At 42.2% G+C, this 20,141-nt stretch overlaps 2 protein-coding genes across 2 annotated transcripts in view; one reads left to right on the top strand and one right to left on the bottom strand.

Annotated features, from left to right (window-relative positions):
* The window catches only part of ncapd3 (non-SMC condensin II complex, subunit D3), a 32,477-nt gene extending 16,998 nt beyond the window's left edge, over nt 1-15,479 (top strand). The window contains exons 18-35 of the mRNA XM_055941613.1: nt 257-354; nt 1,317-1,426; nt 1,536-1,643; nt 1,800-1,914; nt 2,098-2,193; nt 2,440-2,678; nt 2,974-3,053; nt 3,174-3,311; nt 5,125-5,258; nt 5,423-5,628; nt 5,934-6,044; nt 7,958-8,125; nt 8,500-8,621; nt 12,733-12,821; nt 12,946-12,993; nt 14,614-14,676; nt 14,772-14,826; nt 14,913-15,479. Coding sequence (XP_055797588.1) covers nt 257-354; nt 1,317-1,426; nt 1,536-1,643; nt 1,800-1,914; nt 2,098-2,193; nt 2,440-2,678; nt 2,974-3,053; nt 3,174-3,311; nt 5,125-5,258; nt 5,423-5,628; nt 5,934-6,044; nt 7,958-8,125; nt 8,500-8,621; nt 12,733-12,821; nt 12,946-12,993; nt 14,614-14,676; nt 14,772-14,826; nt 14,913-14,985 — 2,053 coding nt within the window. The 3' untranslated portion in view covers nt 14,986-15,479. The remainder of the gene's footprint in view (nt 1-256; nt 355-1,316; nt 1,427-1,535; nt 1,644-1,799; nt 1,915-2,097; nt 2,194-2,439; nt 2,679-2,973; nt 3,054-3,173; nt 3,312-5,124; nt 5,259-5,422; nt 5,629-5,933; nt 6,045-7,957; nt 8,126-8,499; nt 8,622-12,732; nt 12,822-12,945; nt 12,994-14,613; nt 14,677-14,771; nt 14,827-14,912) is intronic.
* LOC129868041 (junctional adhesion molecule 3B-like) overlaps nt 15,087-20,141 on the bottom strand; it is a 43,905-nt gene continuing 38,850 nt past the window's right edge. The window contains exons 5-9 of the mRNA XM_055941616.1: nt 19,414-19,616; nt 18,323-18,422; nt 17,650-17,779; nt 17,373-17,427; nt 15,087-17,296 (exon numbers count right to left, since the gene is read on the bottom strand). Coding sequence (XP_055797591.1) covers nt 17,261-17,296; nt 17,373-17,427; nt 17,650-17,779; nt 18,323-18,422; nt 19,414-19,616 — 524 coding nt within the window. The 3' untranslated portion in view covers nt 15,087-17,260. The remainder of the gene's footprint in view (nt 17,297-17,372; nt 17,428-17,649; nt 17,780-18,322; nt 18,423-19,413; nt 19,617-20,141) is intronic.

Below are 20,141 nucleotides of genomic sequence, written 5' to 3'. Positions count from 1 at the left end.
GTAAATAACTGTATCCGGCGCGCTCTCTTGCCTTCTCTTAATAGTAAGACAATGCATCCTTTCTTCCTCCGTTCCTTTAAGTATTTCCTGACCTTAGACAATGTGATTTGGTGAAAGCAGAGGTTTCACAACATGGCTTTCACCAGTCCAGTCACTATACAGACTGGTCATTATGTCAAGAAAGGGATGCTGCGTATTTTCAAACAGCCCATCTCCTGTCCTTGTCAAATATTTTACTGAATGTTTTATTTTCTAGGTCAAAGAACGTCACAGTGACAACATCCTGCCATATCCTGTGCGTGATCGGGGACATTGGCGAGCATCTGAACGAAGACACCAAGAGCAGGATTGTCGGTGGGTGTCCAAGTTGCTTTGAATGGGATGACACAGGATGAACTGTCAAGATGGCTCTTTCTAAGGCATAAAATTAACACCTACCAAATGTGGCTAGAGTTAGCTATAGCTAAGAATGTGTATTTCACCAGCCACGTTGGCGGGTAGTCAATTTGCAGGGCTCTACAGTGCAAGCATTACATTCGCATTTAAAAAAGTAAAGTATGAGCACAATTTACAGAAGAAAAATACTACAGTTTTCTAAAATTTTGTTTCGTATCTGCTAATCGTACAAAGAAATATGCATCCTATATCTTGCCTCAAGCAGCAGAGGAGCTGTGCGTACTGAGTGAAGTACTGAATGATTTAGTTTTGGAGGTGCTGCACACAAGCATAAAAGTTGGTCTAATTTACTCAAGTTTACAAATTGAGACTTTGTCCTTGTGTTTCTTGGCTATTTACATTGTTTTGTTCACAAGCTCGGTTGTTTTTAATGTTAGTTTGAGTCTGCTGCTTCAACTGATAGTGAAGAGATGCCCTAGTCAGGTCCCAAATCTCTCATATGACTGGAGTGGCCCCGTTACCATGGTAACAACCTGTTCTTAAAGGGGCAGCTGAATATTTTGTCTCATCTGATATTTTGGTTAAAATGGAATGAAATTTAGCAATATACCACATTAATTCTTACTATCACATTTCTTGTTTTTTAGGAACATTACAACGTCTGTTGTTTTGATGCAATTATGGTAAATATTTTGGCTGGTAAAGTGGCTGGTAGATTTTATTTTTTAAATTTAGGCCCCGGTTCCCTCCCCTCTATTGTAGGAGTTTTTCTTGATTGGGAGAAATTCTGTGCCTTTGACTATAACTAGGGTTCAGATTTTTTCCTGGTCGCATCATGTGGTCTGGAAATAGCCCTGACCCTAGCTATCCTTACTTTTTGTTTGTGAATCTAACTTATTTTTTATATTTTTTAATGGCAGAGGACATTATTACCTGGCTGAAGAGCTTTGACATGCCTCTGGAGGTGATCAGTGCCAGTGTGGAGACTCTGTGTCGACTGGGCAAGGCAGAGGCAGTCAGTGACACACAGGTAGTTTTTGTGTGCGAGCCTCAAATATTAGAATAAATCCCAGTAACTCACTTCCGTTCTTTTAATGTGGACTGTATTAGCTAACCAGAAGTTAAATTATGCTTTGCAGACATTCCTTAACCAACACTGTGGAGAACTAGTCTCGGTCTGTGAGGCGTATCTTTCCGGCGTCATCCTGAATGAAAATGGAGCACAGAATTTGAATGAGGATTTGGTGGTGAGAGAAATGAACATCTAAACAGAATCACTCATTGACAGGTCCTTTGAATACTATTGCAAAGCGAGTGTAAACTGGATCTTTTGTGTATTAATTGGGCTTCATTGAGGTCATCTTGCCCATCCATCTACCTACTAATTTTTCCCCCCCGGTCAGGTGAAGCACCTGTACACACTAGGCGTGGCGTCGCTGCATTGTCCCTCCAAAGTGGGCAAACGCATTGTGCTCCTGGTCCAGTCTGTCCTCACCTCCAGTGTGGAACAACAGTCAGGTATTTTAATGCATTATTCAGAGAATATTAGAATGTTATGGAGCCCTTAAGTGGCTGCAGGGGGAAAAACCTTTTGTAAAATCAGCTGTTCAGTATCTTTGGTCACATATGCATTGTTCTTCTGGTCCATTCACAGCTATGTCAAATGTTTCTTTCTACTATACATGTTTCGTGTTCTAACAGAGGGGTCAGAGGAGCTGGCTGGCTCCAAGCCTCTGTCTCAGTTTAAGGCTTCCTCCATGCCCAGCAGCGTCCGGGCTCATGCTGTCATCACTCTAGGTATGACCTCACCTCAGACCACCTTCCTGGAAATGAATGTAATTTTGGCTGAGACACTGTCCAGAAACAACCCCACACCATTATGCTATAGATATATGGTAGGGGCCTGAGTGCACACACACAATGTTTTTAGAATTGTATAACTGCCTTAATTTTGCTGGACCCCAGGAAGAGTAGCATACCATAAGCACTCTGCTCCAAAAATAACTGGATCGCTAACTCTCCACCCCTCCCGTCTCCCTACAGGTAAGCTGTGCCTGCAGCACGAGGAGCTGACCCGCAAGTACCTGCCGGCGTTCGCCCGCGAACTGGAACTGTGCAGCGAGTTGTCGGTGCGCAGCAACGTGGTCGTGGTCATGTGTGACCTGTGCGTGCGCTACACCAACATGGTTGACCGCTACGTTCCCAACGTGTCGGCATGTCTCCGCGATAAGGAGCCGCTCATCCGCAAGCAGACCCTCACCATGCTCACTAACCTGCTGCAGGTAGGACTCAGAAACGATAGATGGCGCCCTCTGCTGTACCGGTTGTGGCTGGAGGACAATAAACTGACAGAAATTAAGTGTTACTAGGGCTTGATTGATTTAAAATGTATCAATATTCTTAAATGACTTTGTCCTCCTAAATGTTTTTCTCAGTCGCTGTAATCCTGGAATTATATATACTTGTTATTCCTGAATTCAGCTTGCTAAAGCCACAATGTAAAAGTTTTTTCCAATAAACCTGTCACTGTCAGGAAGAGGGTAAAGAATTATGAATCGTTTCTGTTGCTGTTTGTAGGAAGAGTTTGTCAAATGGAAGGGCTCGCTGTTCTTCCGTTTCATTGCAGTGCTGGTGGATTCTGACCCTACCATTGCTAGGTAAGTGGTGATCATTATGTATGCTGTCACCAGTTCCAATGCACTCAATACAAAAAGCAAAAAATGAACATAACTGAGGGAACTAGTAAATTAATCCCATCACATTTATTTCCATTCCAGTCTGTGTGAGTACTGCCTGGTTCACCTCCTGCTCAAGAAGAACCCAGTGATGTTCTCACAGCACTTCATTGAGTGCATCTTCCACTTCAACTCCTATGAGAAACACAAGACCTACAACAAATTCCCTCAAACGGCCAGGTACAATTTATGTCCTATTTTTGGCTAAAAGTAGTTTTATATTGGCTACCAATTGCTTTCTGAACTCAGCAAAGAAAGAAACGTCCTCTCAATTAACTGTGTTTATTTTCATCAAACTTAACATGTGTAAAATATTTTTATGAACATAACAGGATTCAACAACTGAGACATAAACTGAACAAGTTCCACAGACATGTGACTAACAGAAATGAAATAATGTGTCCCTGAACAAAGGGGTCAAAATCAAAAGTAACAGTCAGTATCTGGTGTGGCCACCAGCTGCATTAAGTATTGCAGTGCATCTCCTCCTCATGGACTGCACCAGATTTGCCAGTTCTTACAGTGAGATGTTACCCAACTCTTCCACCAAGGCGCCTGCAAGTTCCCGGATATTTCTGGGGGCAATGGCCCTAGCCCTCACCCTCTGATCCAACAGGTCCCAGACGTGTTAATGGGTTTGAGAGCCGTGCTCTTCGCTGTCCATGGCAGAACACTGACATTCCTGTCTTGCAGGAAATCACGCACAGAACGAGCAGTATGGCTGGTGGCATTGTCAGGCTGGAGGGTCATGTAAGGATGAGCTGGCAGGAAGGGTACCACGTGAGGGAGGAGGATGTCTTCCCTGTAATGCACAGCGTTGAGATTGCCTGCAATGACATCAAGCTCAGTCCGATGATGCTGTGACACACCGCCCCAGACCATGACGGACCCTCCACCTCCAAATCGATCCCGCTCCAGAGAACAGGCCTCGGTGTAACGCTCATTCCTTTGGGGATAAACGCGAATCCGACCATCTCCCCTGGTGAGACAAAACCACGACTCTTGCCAGTCCTGTCTGGTCCAGTGACGGTGGTTTTGTGCCCATAGGCGACGTTGTTGCCGGTGATGTCTGATGAGGACCTGCCTTACAACAGGCCTACAAGCCCTCTGTCCACAATACACTGAAAGAGGTTGGACTATCTGAGCACTGATGGAGGGATTGTGCGTTCCTGGTGTAACTCGGGCAGTTGTTGTTGCCATCCTTTTCCTGTCCTCCAGGTGTGATGTTTGGATGTAATGATCCTGTGCAAGTGTTGTTACACGTGGTCTGCCACTGAGAGGATGATCAGCTGTCCGTCCTGTCTCCTGTAGCGCTGTCTTAGGCATCTCACAGTACGGACATTGCAATTTATTTCCCTGGCCACATCTGCAGTCCTCATGCCTCCTTGCAGCATGCCTGGAGCACGTTCACGCAGATGAGCAGGGACCCTGGGCATCTTTCTTTTTGTGTTTTTCAGAGTCAGTAGAAAGGCCTCTTTTAGTGCCCTAAGTTTCCATAACTGTGACCTTAATTGCCTACCGTCTGTAAGCTGTTAGTGTCTTAACGACCGTTCCACAGGTGCGTGTTCATTAATTGTTTATGGTTCATTGAACAGGCATGGGAAACTGTTTAAACCCTTTACAATGAAAATCTGTGGGACATTTCTTTTTTTTGCTGAGTTTACAAGGATGATGATAAGGACTATTCTAAGTTGGTGATTCTGAGCTTGCACTTTAAGATATTGCTGATCAGCCACTCCGATGGGGAGATGGTCACAACAAGATATGTTCACAGTAAAAATGCTTTCTAATCAGTGGAGTAGTATTGGACTTGTTCTTTGCTGTTGTAGTGTGATTGTGAACTAGCTAGACTATTGAACTGGCAATTCTATTCGAGCAATTGTGCGAAATGGAAATGTGTGCCATGTGTTACAATGGAAAATTATGTCGTTTGCCAGTCCCTAGTCCATGACAGGCTGGGAAACACTGTAGTAAATGTCTGTTTGTCCCCCAGTGAGAAGGCTAAGTTCTCCCTGAAAGGAGCCCAGAACAAAGAGAGGAGGTTCACGATCTATAGGTTCCTGCTGGTGCACTTCACAGACGCCCAGCGCTTTAACATCACCATCAAGATCAGCCAGAACATCCTCGGTAAACGCTCCAAGAAAACTGCTACATTGAAATGACATGTACTCTTCAAATGTGTATTGGTGAGAGCTTATCGAATGTTTGCACCTTTGTCTCTCTCACTCATATGCTCTCTTTGCCTCTCCCTCTCTTTCGCTGTGTCTCTGCCTCCACCCCATCCCCTTCAGCGTGCTTCGTGGACGGTGAGCTGCCTCTGGACGGTGACGGGGCGGCAGTGCTGGCTGAAACATTTGGGATCCTCAGCCTCAAGGAGATCAAGCTGTCAGCACTGAGCGGAGCGGCGGGGGCTGGTGGTGATGAGCCGCAGGAGGACGAGCAGATGGCCATGGCCAAGGCCGTCATGCAGGTGGCCCAGAAGAAGGTGGTCTCACAGGTATGTTGAGCTTTGAATAATGGTAGTAGTAATGAAATGGGGGGCCAGGACTCGGATTTGGTTGCAATTTAAGCTTTCTTTAATTCTTTTACATGCAACACGTCTTAATAGGACACACAATTTTGTATTCTAAAACAAGTAGTAGTAATGATAATATTACTATTTAGCAGTCATTTATATCCAAAGTGACTTACAATAAACATGTATTTGTCCAGCACTACTTAAACCCACAAATGTTGTGTTCCAAGCCTCTAGAGGGGGCCAACGGCTAACTAACAAACCTCTGTTCATCCATCCACCCACAGGTCCAGAAGAAAGTGTTCATCGAGAGCATGATTCCCATCATCATTAATCTGAAGAGCATGCTGGAACAGAAGCGCTCGCCAGTCCTGAAGGACCTCATGGGCTACCTCCAGGTAAGGCAGAGAGGGAAGACGGCCATCATGACATCCATTGTCAAGTATAATGTATGATAGCGCAATTAGAAATGTAAAATATATTAAAACAACTTAGACATTTTGAAAATACATTAAAAGCAAAACCTTAGGACTGAGCATGGTTTGCAGTTCAAAATGTATCCCATGACAATGTTTGTATCCACCAGGATAGTGAATACAGTGGAGTAGGGCTCTTCTGATTCCAACGCTACATTGGAGTCATTCAATGTTCCTTTTGATTAGCTGAGGTGATTTGGTCAAGTTTGAAACACTCTTATTTGGAAACATTTTCTTTGTTTTGCGAAACAGTTTTGGAAACCTTGAACACTCAACTTAATAATGATCCAAAAATAACTTTGTAAATACAAACAGATTTCCTGAGTAAAAAAAAAAAAAAATCCAAACACCACTTTGAGCCAATGTTTTGTGTTCTCGCCGGAGTTTCCATTAGCTCTGGAAGTGTCATAGTTCTGGTAAATGTGCAACTAGGGATGTTAATCGGTAAGCTACTGAAAAGACACATGACTGGTCATGCTTATCGGTCTATAGGTTAATTAGTATAATTTAGTGGAATTAAATTGGTGCGTGTATTTTGGGTAGTCGTCATGTATCTTATTTATCACGCATACACAGCCTAGTTTCAGGAGCGGAATAGCTTATCGCCGCCGGTCACAGGGCAAGAGCAGCTGGTACTGGTGCAACCTGTTCTTTTATAAGCCCAGTTTTTCCGTGTTAACTGTTTTGATGTCCATGATTTTAAAGAGCTACAATTTTCTTCTTTCAACTCAAAGTTAAAGCACGCCTCCCATTCGAGTGCATAGGCGATAGTCAATAGTAGGCATGCTATCAGTGAGTCACCCATCACTTTGCAATGTGGATTTGAGGCAATATCATTGTTTGAAACCTGAACATTTTACTTTACTTCAAACAATCAGTATAGGAAAAACATGCCCAACATACCACTATTGCCTCTGAATGCGACGCTTACCCCAAAAGTTTGCAGCAAACATTGAAAGGAGCTGACACAGGAGTCTGTGCCTGTGCTAGCAGTTAGCAAGCATGCAAACACAGGCCACCGAGGAAAGTACCATCTGTAGCTCTTCAACTTCAGAGAGGGACTCTGGTGCAGAACCTAACCATTTGCTCCCGCCTACCATAAGGCCATTGTGAAGCAGAGGCCGGTCACAGGGCTGTTGTAAACTAGAGAAGACAGACATTGGTTTTCATAACAAGTTTCTTTCGTTGTCCAGAAGCTAAAGGCACAATTCTAGTTATATTAGCAACCCATCCTAGTTGTTTCTAACGGATTTTCATCTGTCACATATGGAACCGCTCGCATTAAGTGCGCTGTTTAGACTTGGGTTTTTCCGCTAATTGCAGTTGCGTGTTCAATAATAGCTTTTCGACTTTAAGACGATAGGATTTCTATTGTTGCATCTTGATGAAAAACATCCTACCCTTGTATGTATGCATGCATAGTATTTCCTGTTGGTCATGTCATTTTACTGTTTGGAACAATTTTGTTGACTGATTAATAAGGGTCTGTTAGTCCTCAGCCAAATTTACTAAAATGTGCATCCTTATGTGCAACGCAAAACACCTCGTGGAAATCTGTGTTGAAGAAGCCCACAGTAAGTGGATCTTCTATATTTGTCCAATTTATTTTGGGGGTGATATGAAGTTTCCGAGGTTTCCAAAAGCATATTGCACACAACGATTATTAAGGGTTAGACAGGGTGTCGGGACTGTTGTGCACATTGGCTGCGCTGTTGTCAATGGTTCGAATGAAACCCAATGTCTGTATGGACCTTGGGTTCTCAAGCTAGTCTGATCCTAGATCTGTTCCTAAGGCCAAATCCTTAGGGGATATAACACTTCTCCCTGCTGTCTAGCTGACCATGCAGGACTACCGCAGTGAGGTGAAGGAGTTCTTTGCAGCGGACGAGCAGCTGGCAGTAGAGCTGGAGTACAACCTGAAGATGTATGAGAAGGAGCAGGAGATGGAAGCCCAGATGGTCCACTGCTCCCTGGGAGGGGATGCTGCCTCTGGAGGCACGCCGGTGAGCACTAGGCCTAGTAATGTAGGGAGGTCTTGTCTTTTTTTTTTTTAGATAGGAGTACTTTCTTACAGCCATTACTCTTTGCTGCGAACAGCCTGAATAGCAATCCATCAGGTGCCCTGCTGGTAATGGAGGAATTGCCCCTTGATGCCTAACTTCCACTTAAGTCAATCTCACTTACATTGATGTCAGTAGGTGAAAATTCTATTTAAGTGGAAATTAATTAAAAAGGTTACTAAATCTGTCTGTAAAAGAGAGAATATGAAGAAATGCCTGACTCAATGTCAATTGTCTAAATGTCTACAGGCTACATATCCCATACATACTCTCATAATTGTCCTCCTCCACCATACCACCCCCTCCCTGTCTCTCAGATCCTGGGCTCCCCTGCCCCTGCTTCTGCCCACAGGCTTCTCCAAACGGGCTTTGCCACGCCCCAGCCCGTCGGCCCCAGCCACCGAGGCCTGCTCACCCAAAGACTTGCCCAGTCAGACAGGTACAGCTCTTAGCTGCATATAAGCACAATGCTTTCATACCTACCTACTAGGATTTCTGTTAGGAAAATGTTTATTTATCGAGGATCGAACCCCAGGCTGTAGTGACGACGCAACACTGCGATGCAGTGCCTTAGACCGCTGTGCCACTCGGGAGGCGCGTTTGATTATGTTTTTGATGGAATGTTGGGAGTGCTGCAGAGATGCGTCTCCAACAGCACCCTTGAGAGGCGCGCTGAGAATAGACAAGCTAAATATTTTGTGCCCCTGCCTTTAACAAAGTAGGCACTGCTTATCTAAGGACGGCATCAGAGCTCACCTAAAAAGCCCATATGCCACTGGTTGAGGGAAGTTGTCATTGTTTTTGTCAGAATTATGTGAGGTTTTATGTGTTGGCCAGTTCAGAAAAAGGCACCATAGGCGGCCGCCTAATCATGCCTAATGAGCGTGCCGGCCGTGATAAAGTCATTCTTTATAGGGGAAATACAAGCAGGATATTATATTGCGACAGTTGGAACTTAAAATGGCTCAACAGAATGAAACAAAACACTTGCGAACTGGTTTAAACCTTCACAGAAATGTTATAGGCTATATTGCAGCAATTACCAGGAAGTGCATACCATACCCAACGTATGACAATAATAGGCTAATGACCTTTTATAAATAGGCCTACAATAATGATAAAACAAATTGTTATATATACGAAAACATTTATAAAGTTCCAAAATTCAAGTCTACCAAAATAGCGAGTTGCACATTTGGCCACGCCAACGTTCTTCTCATCTTTGTGAAGAACTACAATATTAAAATGCCATATGGAGGACAGCTCTCTTTACTATAGGCATATACTACAGGGTTTCCGTTAGGTAAATGTGGAGCTGGACATTTTGACCAGCAACATTTTCAATTGCCAGACATTTGATAAATGTACCTGATCCATATGCGTTGGGTGCTTAACCTGATTAGGGCATCCACGCACGGTGCAGATCACATTTAGAATATGGTAATTGATATTACTAGAACATGCAAGTCGAGGATGCAACGATGTGCGATCCTTTCCGAATTCTGTTGTGTGCTTTGAACATGTTATAACTGTCTACATTTACTTTTCCTCAGCCAACAAGACCAGTAACAAACAGCAAAATCACTAGCCTATGTCAATCTACTATAGTAGAAAAGTTTATGCTACCTACTTTATTGGTCAGCATGTCGAGAAAGAAATGGCCTATTCCAAACAGACTCTGGGACAGTTGTGAGACGATGGATCCCAAAGTCATACAATGAGTAGGCCTAGGCTATATGAGTCTGATGCAACAGCTCAAAACGTTTAGTTGATTAACTATTTCTTCACATTATAAGCGCAGCAATGAGCACAATGCAGTAGGCTACGCGTGAATGTTCATTCCATTATGCAAAAGGACACTGCACATGCTAGCGGTTTCATGTGACAATGAAATGATCTGTTAGAAATTTAGAAAGGGAGGAGATCTAATGGGCTACCTTGAAGCAAGGTAAGACTTGTGTCATGTGTACTAAAACATTCAGGTTTCAAACAATTAAGTATATGTTTTAAAAATGCATACTGCCTTCGGCTCATTGCAAAGTGGTGTGTGACGGCTGATAAAGCCTGCCTTCCGTTGCCGTTTGATGCCGTGTTCAAAACAACTGGGGACTCAGAAATCTCTGACTTCCAACTTCAGTGCGTTCAAGACAACTGGCGGGGAAAAAACAAGCTCCGACTAGGAAAATTTGTTTTGAACGGTCATCCAACTCGGGCCTCTTTCTAGATCTCCGACCTGAAGATCACTGAAGTCATTATTTGACCTCGATCTTTCAGTGTTCACAATTGTCTTGAAAGCACCACAAGATGGTGCAGCAGCAACTCTTGCACTGTCAGACAGATTTTCCACTCAAAGGCTCTATCTGTATGCGTGTGATAAATATGTATAATGAATATGCTGTACACGGGCCAATTTAATTCCACAAAAGAATGCTAATTAACCTATAGACCAATAAGCATGACCAGTCAACAGGTATTTAAATAAATTAATGAGCTAAAAAGCATTATTTCTCAAAGGGATTTTTATCTTCTGGCCAATGTCCGGTGTCAATTTTATTTATCACTTAAAAAAAATAAAAAAATCGTACGAAAGACTGCTATTACTGCCTAACGCAAACCCTGGCATACTCTAACTTTAATTTTACTTCAATTAAAAAGGCCTCCATCTTTGCAATCAACAGTAGCCCAAAGCTCCTCTCTCGCACGTTCTCTCCTCACCAGTAGGGGCAGGCACGTAAGGCAGCACGCAACAGTCGGGGGTGCATGATTTATTTTGTTGGCCAAAAGCCAGCAATTACCGACTGTCGGAAATCCAGCTACTTACCTATACTGTACATACAGTGCATTCCGAAAGTATTCAGACCTCTTGACTTGTTCCATGTTTTGTAATGGTAGCCTTATTCTACATTGTATTAAATTACATTTTTCCCTCATCAATCTACATAATACCCCATAATGACAAAACGAAAACAGGTTTTAAATTTTTTTGCAAATGTGTTGGGGGGGAAAACACACCTTTTTATTTACGTAATTATTCAGACCCTTTGCTATGAGCTCAGATGCATCCTGTTTCCATTGATCATCCTTGAGATGTTTCTACAACTTGATTGGAGTAAATTCAATTGATTGGACATGATTTGGAAAGGTGCACACCTGTCTATTTTAGGTCCAACAGTTGACAGTGCATGTCAGTGCAAAACCAAGCCATGAGGTCAAAGGAATTGTCCGTAGAGCTCCAAGACAGGATTGTGGCGAGGCACAGATCTGGGGAAGGGTAGCAAAAAAAAATCTTCAGCATTAAAGGTCCCCAAGAAAACAGTGGTCTCCATCATTTTTAAATGGAAGAAGTTTGGAACCACCAAGACGCTTCCCAGAGCTGGCCGCCCAGGCCGAACTAAGCAATCAAGGGATAAGGGCCTTGGTCAAGGAGGTGACCAGGAACCCGTTGGTCTCTCTGACAGAGCTCCAGAGTTCCTTTGTGGAGATGGGAGAATCTTCCAGAAAAACAACCATCTCTGAAGCACTCCACCAATCACTACCTTTATGGTAGTGGCCAGACGAAAGCCGCTCTTCAGTAAAAGACACATGACAGCCCAGTTGGAGTTTGCCAAAAGGCACCTAAAGGAATCTCAGAACATGAGAAACAAGATTTTCTGGTCTGATGAAACCAAGATTGAACTCTGTGGCCTGAATGCCAAGCATCACGTCTGGAGGAAACCTGGCAACATCCCATGGTAAAGCGTGGTCACAGCATTGTTTCATACATTTTAGAACAAGGCTGTAACATAACAAAATGTGGAAAAGGTGAAGGTCTGAATACTTTCCGAATGCACTGTACCTACCTTAAGACTACTTATACTTGGTGTGAAAATATTACACCCATTTTACGTCACCTTGAATCCTCTCTACTACAAGGTGGGGTGGATATGTCTTGACACATTCCAGTCCCAGATTGAGCAATCTCAAAAGGTGCTATTAAATGCCTAATAATCTTAGGTCCAATGCAGCCTTTTTATATATATATATATATATATAATTTCTGGGTAACAATTTAAGTACATTACTGTGATTGTTTTCAATTAAAATAGTTGACAAATTGATTTTTAAAGAGCAAAGAGCAATTTCTTAAGCAAGAATTTAGCTAGGAAGGGTCTAAGTGGGGAAGGGAAACATGAACTAGCTGTTATAAGAGAGTTCCAAACCTCTGCCAATTTGTTAATGAACTAAATTACTACCTGGTGATGTCACTAGGCAGGCCAAAACTCCATCCCACCATAACAGGCAGAAACTTAAGGCGGTTTCAAAATCATAAATTTCACAGTATTATTCCAGACTCCTAGTCTGGAAATGTATATAAAACACAGGAAATCATGTTTTTGACTGCACTGTGCCTTTTGATCTGGTATTAGAGGCATTACTCCCATTGTCACTTCAGCTACACCTACAACAACATTCTATTAAAACCACCACTATGGGCACACCTTGCTGCTATGTGGAATGGGAGAGCGTAATTAAGCTTGTCTCTCTGACTGGGTGTTGTGCTCGAACCCCAGGCGTCAGCCAGCGAAGCAGAGGAGCGGGCCACACAGGAGCTGGGTCATGGTGACCGGCGACAGAAACTTCACACCTCTGGATGGATCAGGTATGGCCGTCTCATGACCACACCGCTGACTAGACGGATCTAGATGTAAATAGCCAACTCCGACTTGGTGAGATGTGATTCCATTTGACAGATTTCTTTCCTTTTTATTCTTCCACTATTACAGTGAAGCCGAAAGGAGGCGTCTGCGATCGAGCTATAAGCACCCCGCAGGGTAAGTTGGACAAACCCGGATCTGAATCCTCCTTCTCCTTCAGGAGTCAGACATGCCAAGTGTATAGGCTGTGTGCATGTCCCAAGAGCAGCTAACATTGAATGAGGAGTATCATGTGGAACTGAATGGATCACACTGCTCTAGACATACAATCTCTATATGCATTGATCATGCAGTGGTTACCATCCATTGTGCCCAATAATGCTGATGCTGCTAGATTTCCCTCATTGGAGATCTTTGTACATGGGGTCTTAAGAAACCTTGTGATTGGGGAAGGAGCCTTCTGAATATCACTGTGGGTAGTGTTTTCAGGTACTGTCAACAATTTACTGACTCAATGAAAGCTTCTTCATGTAGAGCAAAAAGAGCTGCTGTTGGGCCACAAGTCGATGGTTGGCAGCCCCGTGATAAACCCCAACAAAAAAAACGTTGTCCAGAGGTGGTCATTTCCCACTCACTGAAGTCATTCATCAATTGGCACTAACTGGCAAAGCTGGATGTTCTACCATCTTCTTAAAATCTTTTTTTTAAACTAACTCTAACCTTAACCATACTGCTAATCTTATGCCAAACCCTACACTTAACCCTAACCTTAAAAGTGAACTATACCACTTTTCAACCTCATTTTCATTGTCTCCAATGAAATACCAGTGTCAACTTATGTAAAATGTGATTTTTGAAACACTATTATTAGATTGTCAGTGACGTGGGGGGAAATAAAATACCCTCCTTTGGGCTAGAAACCCGTTGCAGGTTTTGAAAATCATTGTTTTTTAAAAAACTTTTAAACTCCTGTGTCACAGGATAATTTTCTTACGACCTTAACTTTTTTTTTTTTTTTTACCACAGATCATTGAAATGCACTGTTTTCACACACTATATGACCAAAGTATGCCAGCTAGTGAAGCGTGATTCTTCACTTCAGAGAACGCATTTCCACTGCTCTAGAGTCCAATGGCAGCGAGCTTTACACCACTTCAGCCGATGCTTGGTATTGTGCATGGTGATATTAGGCTTATGTGCGGCTGCTCGGCCATAGAAACCCCTTTCATGAAGCTCCCGACAAACAGTTCTTGTGCTGAAGTTGCTTCCAGGGGCAGATTGGAACTCGGTAGTGAGTGTTGCAACCGAGGACAGACGATTTTTACACGCTATGTGCATCAGCACTTGGCGGTCCCCTTCTGTAAGCTTGTGTGGCCTGCCACTTCGCGGCTGAGCCGTTGTTGCTCCTAGACATTTCCCCTTCATAATAACAGCACTTACAGTTGACCAGGGCAGAAATATGACGAACTGACTTGTTGGAAAGGTGGCATCCTATGACGGTGCCACGTTGAAAGTCAGTGAGCTCTTCAGTAAGGCCATTCCACTGCCAATGTTTGTCTATGTAGATTGCATGACTGTGTGCTCGATTTTATACACCTGTCAGCAACGGGTGTGGCTGAAATGGCCGAATCCACGTACTTTTTTGTATATGTAGTGTATGTAGACACTGGTTTGGTGCTGAAGATGAGGTTGAAAAGTGGCGGAATTGCCGTTTAACCAAACTACTAACCTTATGCCTTAAATTAAATATCAAAAATCTAATTCCCCAACATAATATCCCTATTACATGTTACTCAGGTAACATAAATGAAGTTACATTCGGGGAAGGAGTCAGCGCCATCTTCAGTGACCGGAGAACAGGTATGCAACATTTGGACCTTTAGACAGGTGCCATTTGATCACAAGTGGACACTGATGATGTGTTTGGTTTGACTTTTTAGTTTTTTTCTTCATAGGTTCAAAGACTGGAGAAGAAGGACGTGTCCTTCAATTGATCTCACCTGATCAGCAGTAAGTACTTATTTTTTTTATCAAAGTAAGCTTTAAACCATATCATGGTCGGAAAGTTTCACCTAATTCATTTCTTGTGTTTTCAGAACTCCAGTGCCAAGGCAATGGAACGTGCAGTCCCCACTCAATCAAAAAAGAACAAGACAAATACATCAGTAGCTATTTCTTTTTCATGTTCTCTTCTGTCTATACTGAACACACTTGATGTCCCATGTAAAATGTTCTTTATTTTTGTAAATGAAAATCCAGCACCCATGTCAGAATATTAGAAGTGAGTTTTATTAATCATTAACATACGGTTCAAGAATTCTCAGAGGATTTGTACCAGGCCCGAGATGGGTGTTACATTAGTTTGGTTCAGAAAAATCATGTTCTCAATCAAATAAACGTGTGAACACTTGAAACGCTTGAACCTTCACATGATTTCAACGCCAACCTCAAGTATTGGAGAAATTCGAGGCAGATTATCAACACTGGATAGCTTGAACCTCATCAACCTTGGATTGGAGGAAAAGCGTGATTGGCAGTCAGTATTTGGCTTAGCTAGCCCCAACCATAGAACATGTATTGGAATCTCTTTCACTGTGTATTTAAAGCTACATATTGCCGGTTTTGAAGAGGGCTGTTTAATAAAAAAAATATCTTATTTTCAATGCCTTGGAAGTTGCCTGTGTTTTCTGGCCTTTATGGTAAATGTAGGCGGCATGCTTTTGTTTCTCCATCTATTTAATCTGTTAACAAACTTTGTGTATATTTTCTTCTATTTGTGTCTTTACTCTACCAAAAAGAATTCTCACTATTTAGGCACTATTGCATAATAAATCTCTTTCTACTCCAATGGAAAAAAAAGTGTAATCCTTTAAAACAATGCTAAAAGAAAATAATCTATTTACAAAACAAAGCAGATATGTAAAAATGATTTGGGTGGGAAAATGTTCCATTATTCTTGTCAATGTCATCATTCCTCTCAAACGCCGTTCGTGGAGTATTAAACATGCAATTGAGGTTTTTGTGCATTTTGCAGTATTGTGATTGAGAAATACCTTTAAAATAAAATGTTAAAATGTGTTAGATGGCATGAAGCTGATCTACTGTTGTAATGGCAGAAGGCACTTAAGAGGAATGATCTTTATCAAAGTACAAATGAAAACCTTAAGTACCTGTTTTGTAAAAAAAAAATGTTTTGCATCTGCATTAATTGGTTTCTACTAGCTACAGGCAATTACTCTATCTTGTAATGTTTTGTAACTCTTGGATATAAATTAATTTGGGAAAACGTCAAATACAATGTCTTAGGTCGTTTACTTGAATTTGAAATTCTACGTTTTTTGCCTGGTGTAGAGAAGCTTGTTCAATGTAAAATGTCCTATGTGCAAACATTAGGCAGATCGTCTCTACCATGACCATGTATTTTTCAAACCATGGGAAGAGTTTCATATTGCCTCCTTGGGGACACACACACACACACATACAAACAGTTATCTATATACAATTTTTAGCCAACATAAATCCTGTATTACAAATACTCAATGTATTCCTGACATACAGCAACAAAAAAAATGACAATATATTCAATATATACAAGATAAACTCAAGCATAGAAGGACACTTAAAATCAAGGATATATGCAGCACTGATTGTATACAGTATTTCCCAGCTTTTGGCTGGTACTCATTGAAGCCTTTTACTGTCCAAGACACTATCTACAAACATTTAACTTTCAATATTAACATGGAAATCCCAACAGAAAATAAAATATGTAAGACCGTTCTAGAACCAAACCTTTATGGTAAAACAAGTCATTTTGTGATTGCGTTTTTTTGGGGGGGTAGGAAAGGTGAAATTTTACAGCTGAATACTGAGTGGTTGAAACTTATTTTTCCCACAACCAAATAAAAAAGTATGCTAGTATTTTACAAATATTTAAAAAAGTAAACCTTTATCTATAGGCATTTCAAAATATATTCCATCAAAAATAGTCTGACAAATTTTGCTGGTAGAAAAAAAAGTTATATAAATGACAAAGGTTTAAAGTAGAAATATGTCATGTTAGATTTACTTCAGAACTTAGCTAGATGTTTTTCCCCTCCTGGCAGAACATCTTACATAAATGCTTTTCCCCAGCAGATAGTGTTAAAAACCTTATTGAAACATGCTATAACTTTAATGTAAAAATCTCCATAATTTAGCAAAATAAGTTGTTTGGTGATAAAAAGGTCAACAAGCGGGTTTCAATACTTATCTGTGTCTGTAACAATGGTTAATAGTTCTATATAGATTTGTGAAAACTTGTCACCTTTGGCAAACTTGAATCGTTTCAGACGTGCAGAGAGCTCAAGGCACATACTGTGGCAGCTCACTGGTCATCTCACACACTTAGTGAGTTCAGTCCAAAGTATCACACCTTTCCCGTCCATGCCCTTCGTCTTCCTCTTCAGATGACAAATGAAGATTTGTGTCGGAAGTCGCCCTAGAATAAAAAGGGAAGAGCAAGTAAGAAAAAGTTGGACTGCCTAGTTTAAAATATCGTTTTTTTCTTTACGCACCTCGTCCTCTGTCCTGACGTAGTCCACTCCATCTCCTTTCGCTGGGGCTTTGTAACTGTCAGACACAATGGAGACATGATCAGAAGACATTTATGGTGTTGCAAAAACAACACATTTCTAGTAAGAATTGTTCCATGCATGTTATAAAACCATTGGCTGTGAGTTGACCAGGTCAAGTTGTGAAGTCAAGGCTGTTCATAAGGTCTAAATAGGCAAATGTTAAACCTCAATGAGCCATGACCCATTGCCGCGCCGCTCAAGAGGAAGTCTCACTCACTTGTTTCCTGTCTGTTTCTGGCTGACAAAGTAGCCTCGCTTGTACGCACAGCAGATGCCCACTGTTATACACAATAGCACCACCACCACCACCAGCACTCCCAGGATAATCCCGGCAATATTGATGTTATCTGGGGAGAAACAACAGGATGAATGAAGAATTTATGTTGAGGTATCTTTAACTGGCTCTTTATGAAGGAAATACCGGACTACGGGAATAACATGCTTCAACATGTAGGCTTGGGCGATATACTGTATACTGGGGTATTTCGAAATACCGACAGTATGATTTTCAATACTGTTTTTAACCCACTGCTTATAACTAAGTTAAGTATAACTATATGAAATCTAAGATGTGTCAAATAAATATATCCAGCTCAGGGCTCCAGCTATGCATTTGGTTTGCTAACTTGCTAGTGGCTAGATGTCAAGATCAAGCTTCTTGGTTACAGCAGAGACATTCAATCCCCTCCTGGATCAAGATCCCTGTTGACTAAATTGTTTTGTGCTTGTTTTTATTTATTTATGTCACCCCTTGTGTGTGCAAATTCTGTAATACCGTATACCCCAGTATGGTACAGAAACGGTATGATGATATGAAAATCTAGATACAGCCCAACTCTAGTGTGTTGTGTAACTTGTATACAACTGTGTCAGCTGTCAAACAGACTTACAGACTTCCATCGTCTGCGGTACACATTCTGAGTGACCCGCGTCGTTCTTTGCTCGGCAGAAGTACTCTCCTGAGTCGTCCTTTCTGACAGCACTGAATTTCTGCAAAGGAAAAACCAACAACAGTATAACCGGTGTCCTTTTGTTCTGGTGTATGTACAGATGCTGTAAAATATATCGGCACCCTTGGCACTTTACAATGGAGTGCAGTGTTCAGAATGTTCCGTTTTTTCTTTTAAAAATGGGTTGACTGGCTATTTTTAACCTGTAGGCACCTGCAAACTCACCACAGTTGAGAAATTACATAATAAATGTGAATCATTGCCTCTAACCAAATTAATTAGAATTTAGAAACATTGTCCATGCTATTTTTGGACTTTGTAGTGAAAATGTTCCATTTTAGTTTAGATTATTAGTTGTTTTGGTCCTATGCAGTTGTAAATCAAACAAATGCACATGTAAACACACAGTTTTTCAAATGTCAACTTATTTTCGAAGAAATAGTCAATCCTGCAAGGGTGCCAATATATTTTACTGCATGTGGTAAAGTGCAGGTTTATAACGAGGTCCAATTGGGATTACGTTGCAGGTGGAACTGTCACCAAAATTAGTTGCTTTGATGTTCAACAGATATCGCTTCAGTTTTCGTATGCTGTCTCCCATCACATTTGAACCCAGGCTAATGATGTCTTGTCCTCTAATTCTAGTCCTGTTGATAGTTAGTTTCCTTTTGGTTAGTTGGATACGAAACGCTGATTTGGCAGTGTAAACTGGTGGTCTTCAAGTAAAAGAGGCCGGTGTAGCATGTAATAGGGTGTGACTCCCTGGAAGTATGTCAGTGACAGCCAGGCCAACCTTTAGAGGCTAGTGTGAAGGTTGAGTGGAGGGCCTGGGGGCGAGCCATTGACTGTGTCTGGCTGAGCAGGGGAGAGGGAGTTCAGGAATGTGCCAATGAGGACTGCAAATTCCCCTCATGCCTCAATCCCTGCGCACCATCAACTGTTTCCCCAAAATATCCGCACCTACCCCCACAGCCTCGCCCTGCCCTAGAGTCCCCTTCCCTCCCAGTCCTCACACAAAAACACACACTTACCAGGGTTCCAGTTTCGGCGTTGAGCGTGTAGGAGGAGTTGGAGAACTTGGGGCTGGTCTTGGGGTCATCGGGGATCTCCTCCTTGTTGCGGAACCACTGGTATTGAGACTTGGGAAAACCTTCGTCCTCCACGCAGCGCAGCTCCGCCGCCTTCCCCACGGGCACCGATTTGGGGACAGCACATTTCGGCACCACTGGCTTCACTGTGGACACAAACACATATTCAGCAGTGGCAACATTCAGCATCTGAACGTGTCAAATCAGCACAACCCATGATACACATTTGGTTATAGTTACTAGGCCAATGAATGACCTCTGAGAATGGGTACGCGTCTTTTGCCCTGTGCCAAACCCTGTCAACTAAACACACGGCACTTTCCATCTTTAGCGGTGCTATTTGGCGGGGATGCAGTTTCAGAGGTTTCCCCATATAGCCCAGAACACGCCTTTGCGGCAGGGACAGGCCAGTCACAACGCATCCTCATACGTGTGCCAAAGAGTTGGCCTGACCTACAAAAAAGTTTCAGCTTACAGCATTGAAAGTAGTAACCTCTAAGGCTGTTTGTAGGGACAATGAGTATGTTCATTGTGTTTTGTATGTTATGCTTCATAGCAACTTCCAAAAGCAACAAGGTTTAAGACTAAGAGAAAATATTTTGGCAGTGAAATTATGAGATGCATTAAAGAATTGCATCGCAAATGACTTGGCAAACATGCAATTTCAGCTA

Source organism: Salvelinus fontinalis, chromosome 13, assembly GCF_029448725.1.
Source record: "Salvelinus fontinalis isolate EN_2023a chromosome 13, ASM2944872v1, whole genome shotgun sequence".
Lineage (NCBI taxonomy): Eukaryota > Metazoa > Chordata > Actinopteri > Salmoniformes > Salmonidae > Salvelinus > Salvelinus fontinalis.
The sequence above is the reverse complement of the archived record's forward strand: the minus strand, read 5'-3'. Positions and strand labels throughout refer to the sequence as shown.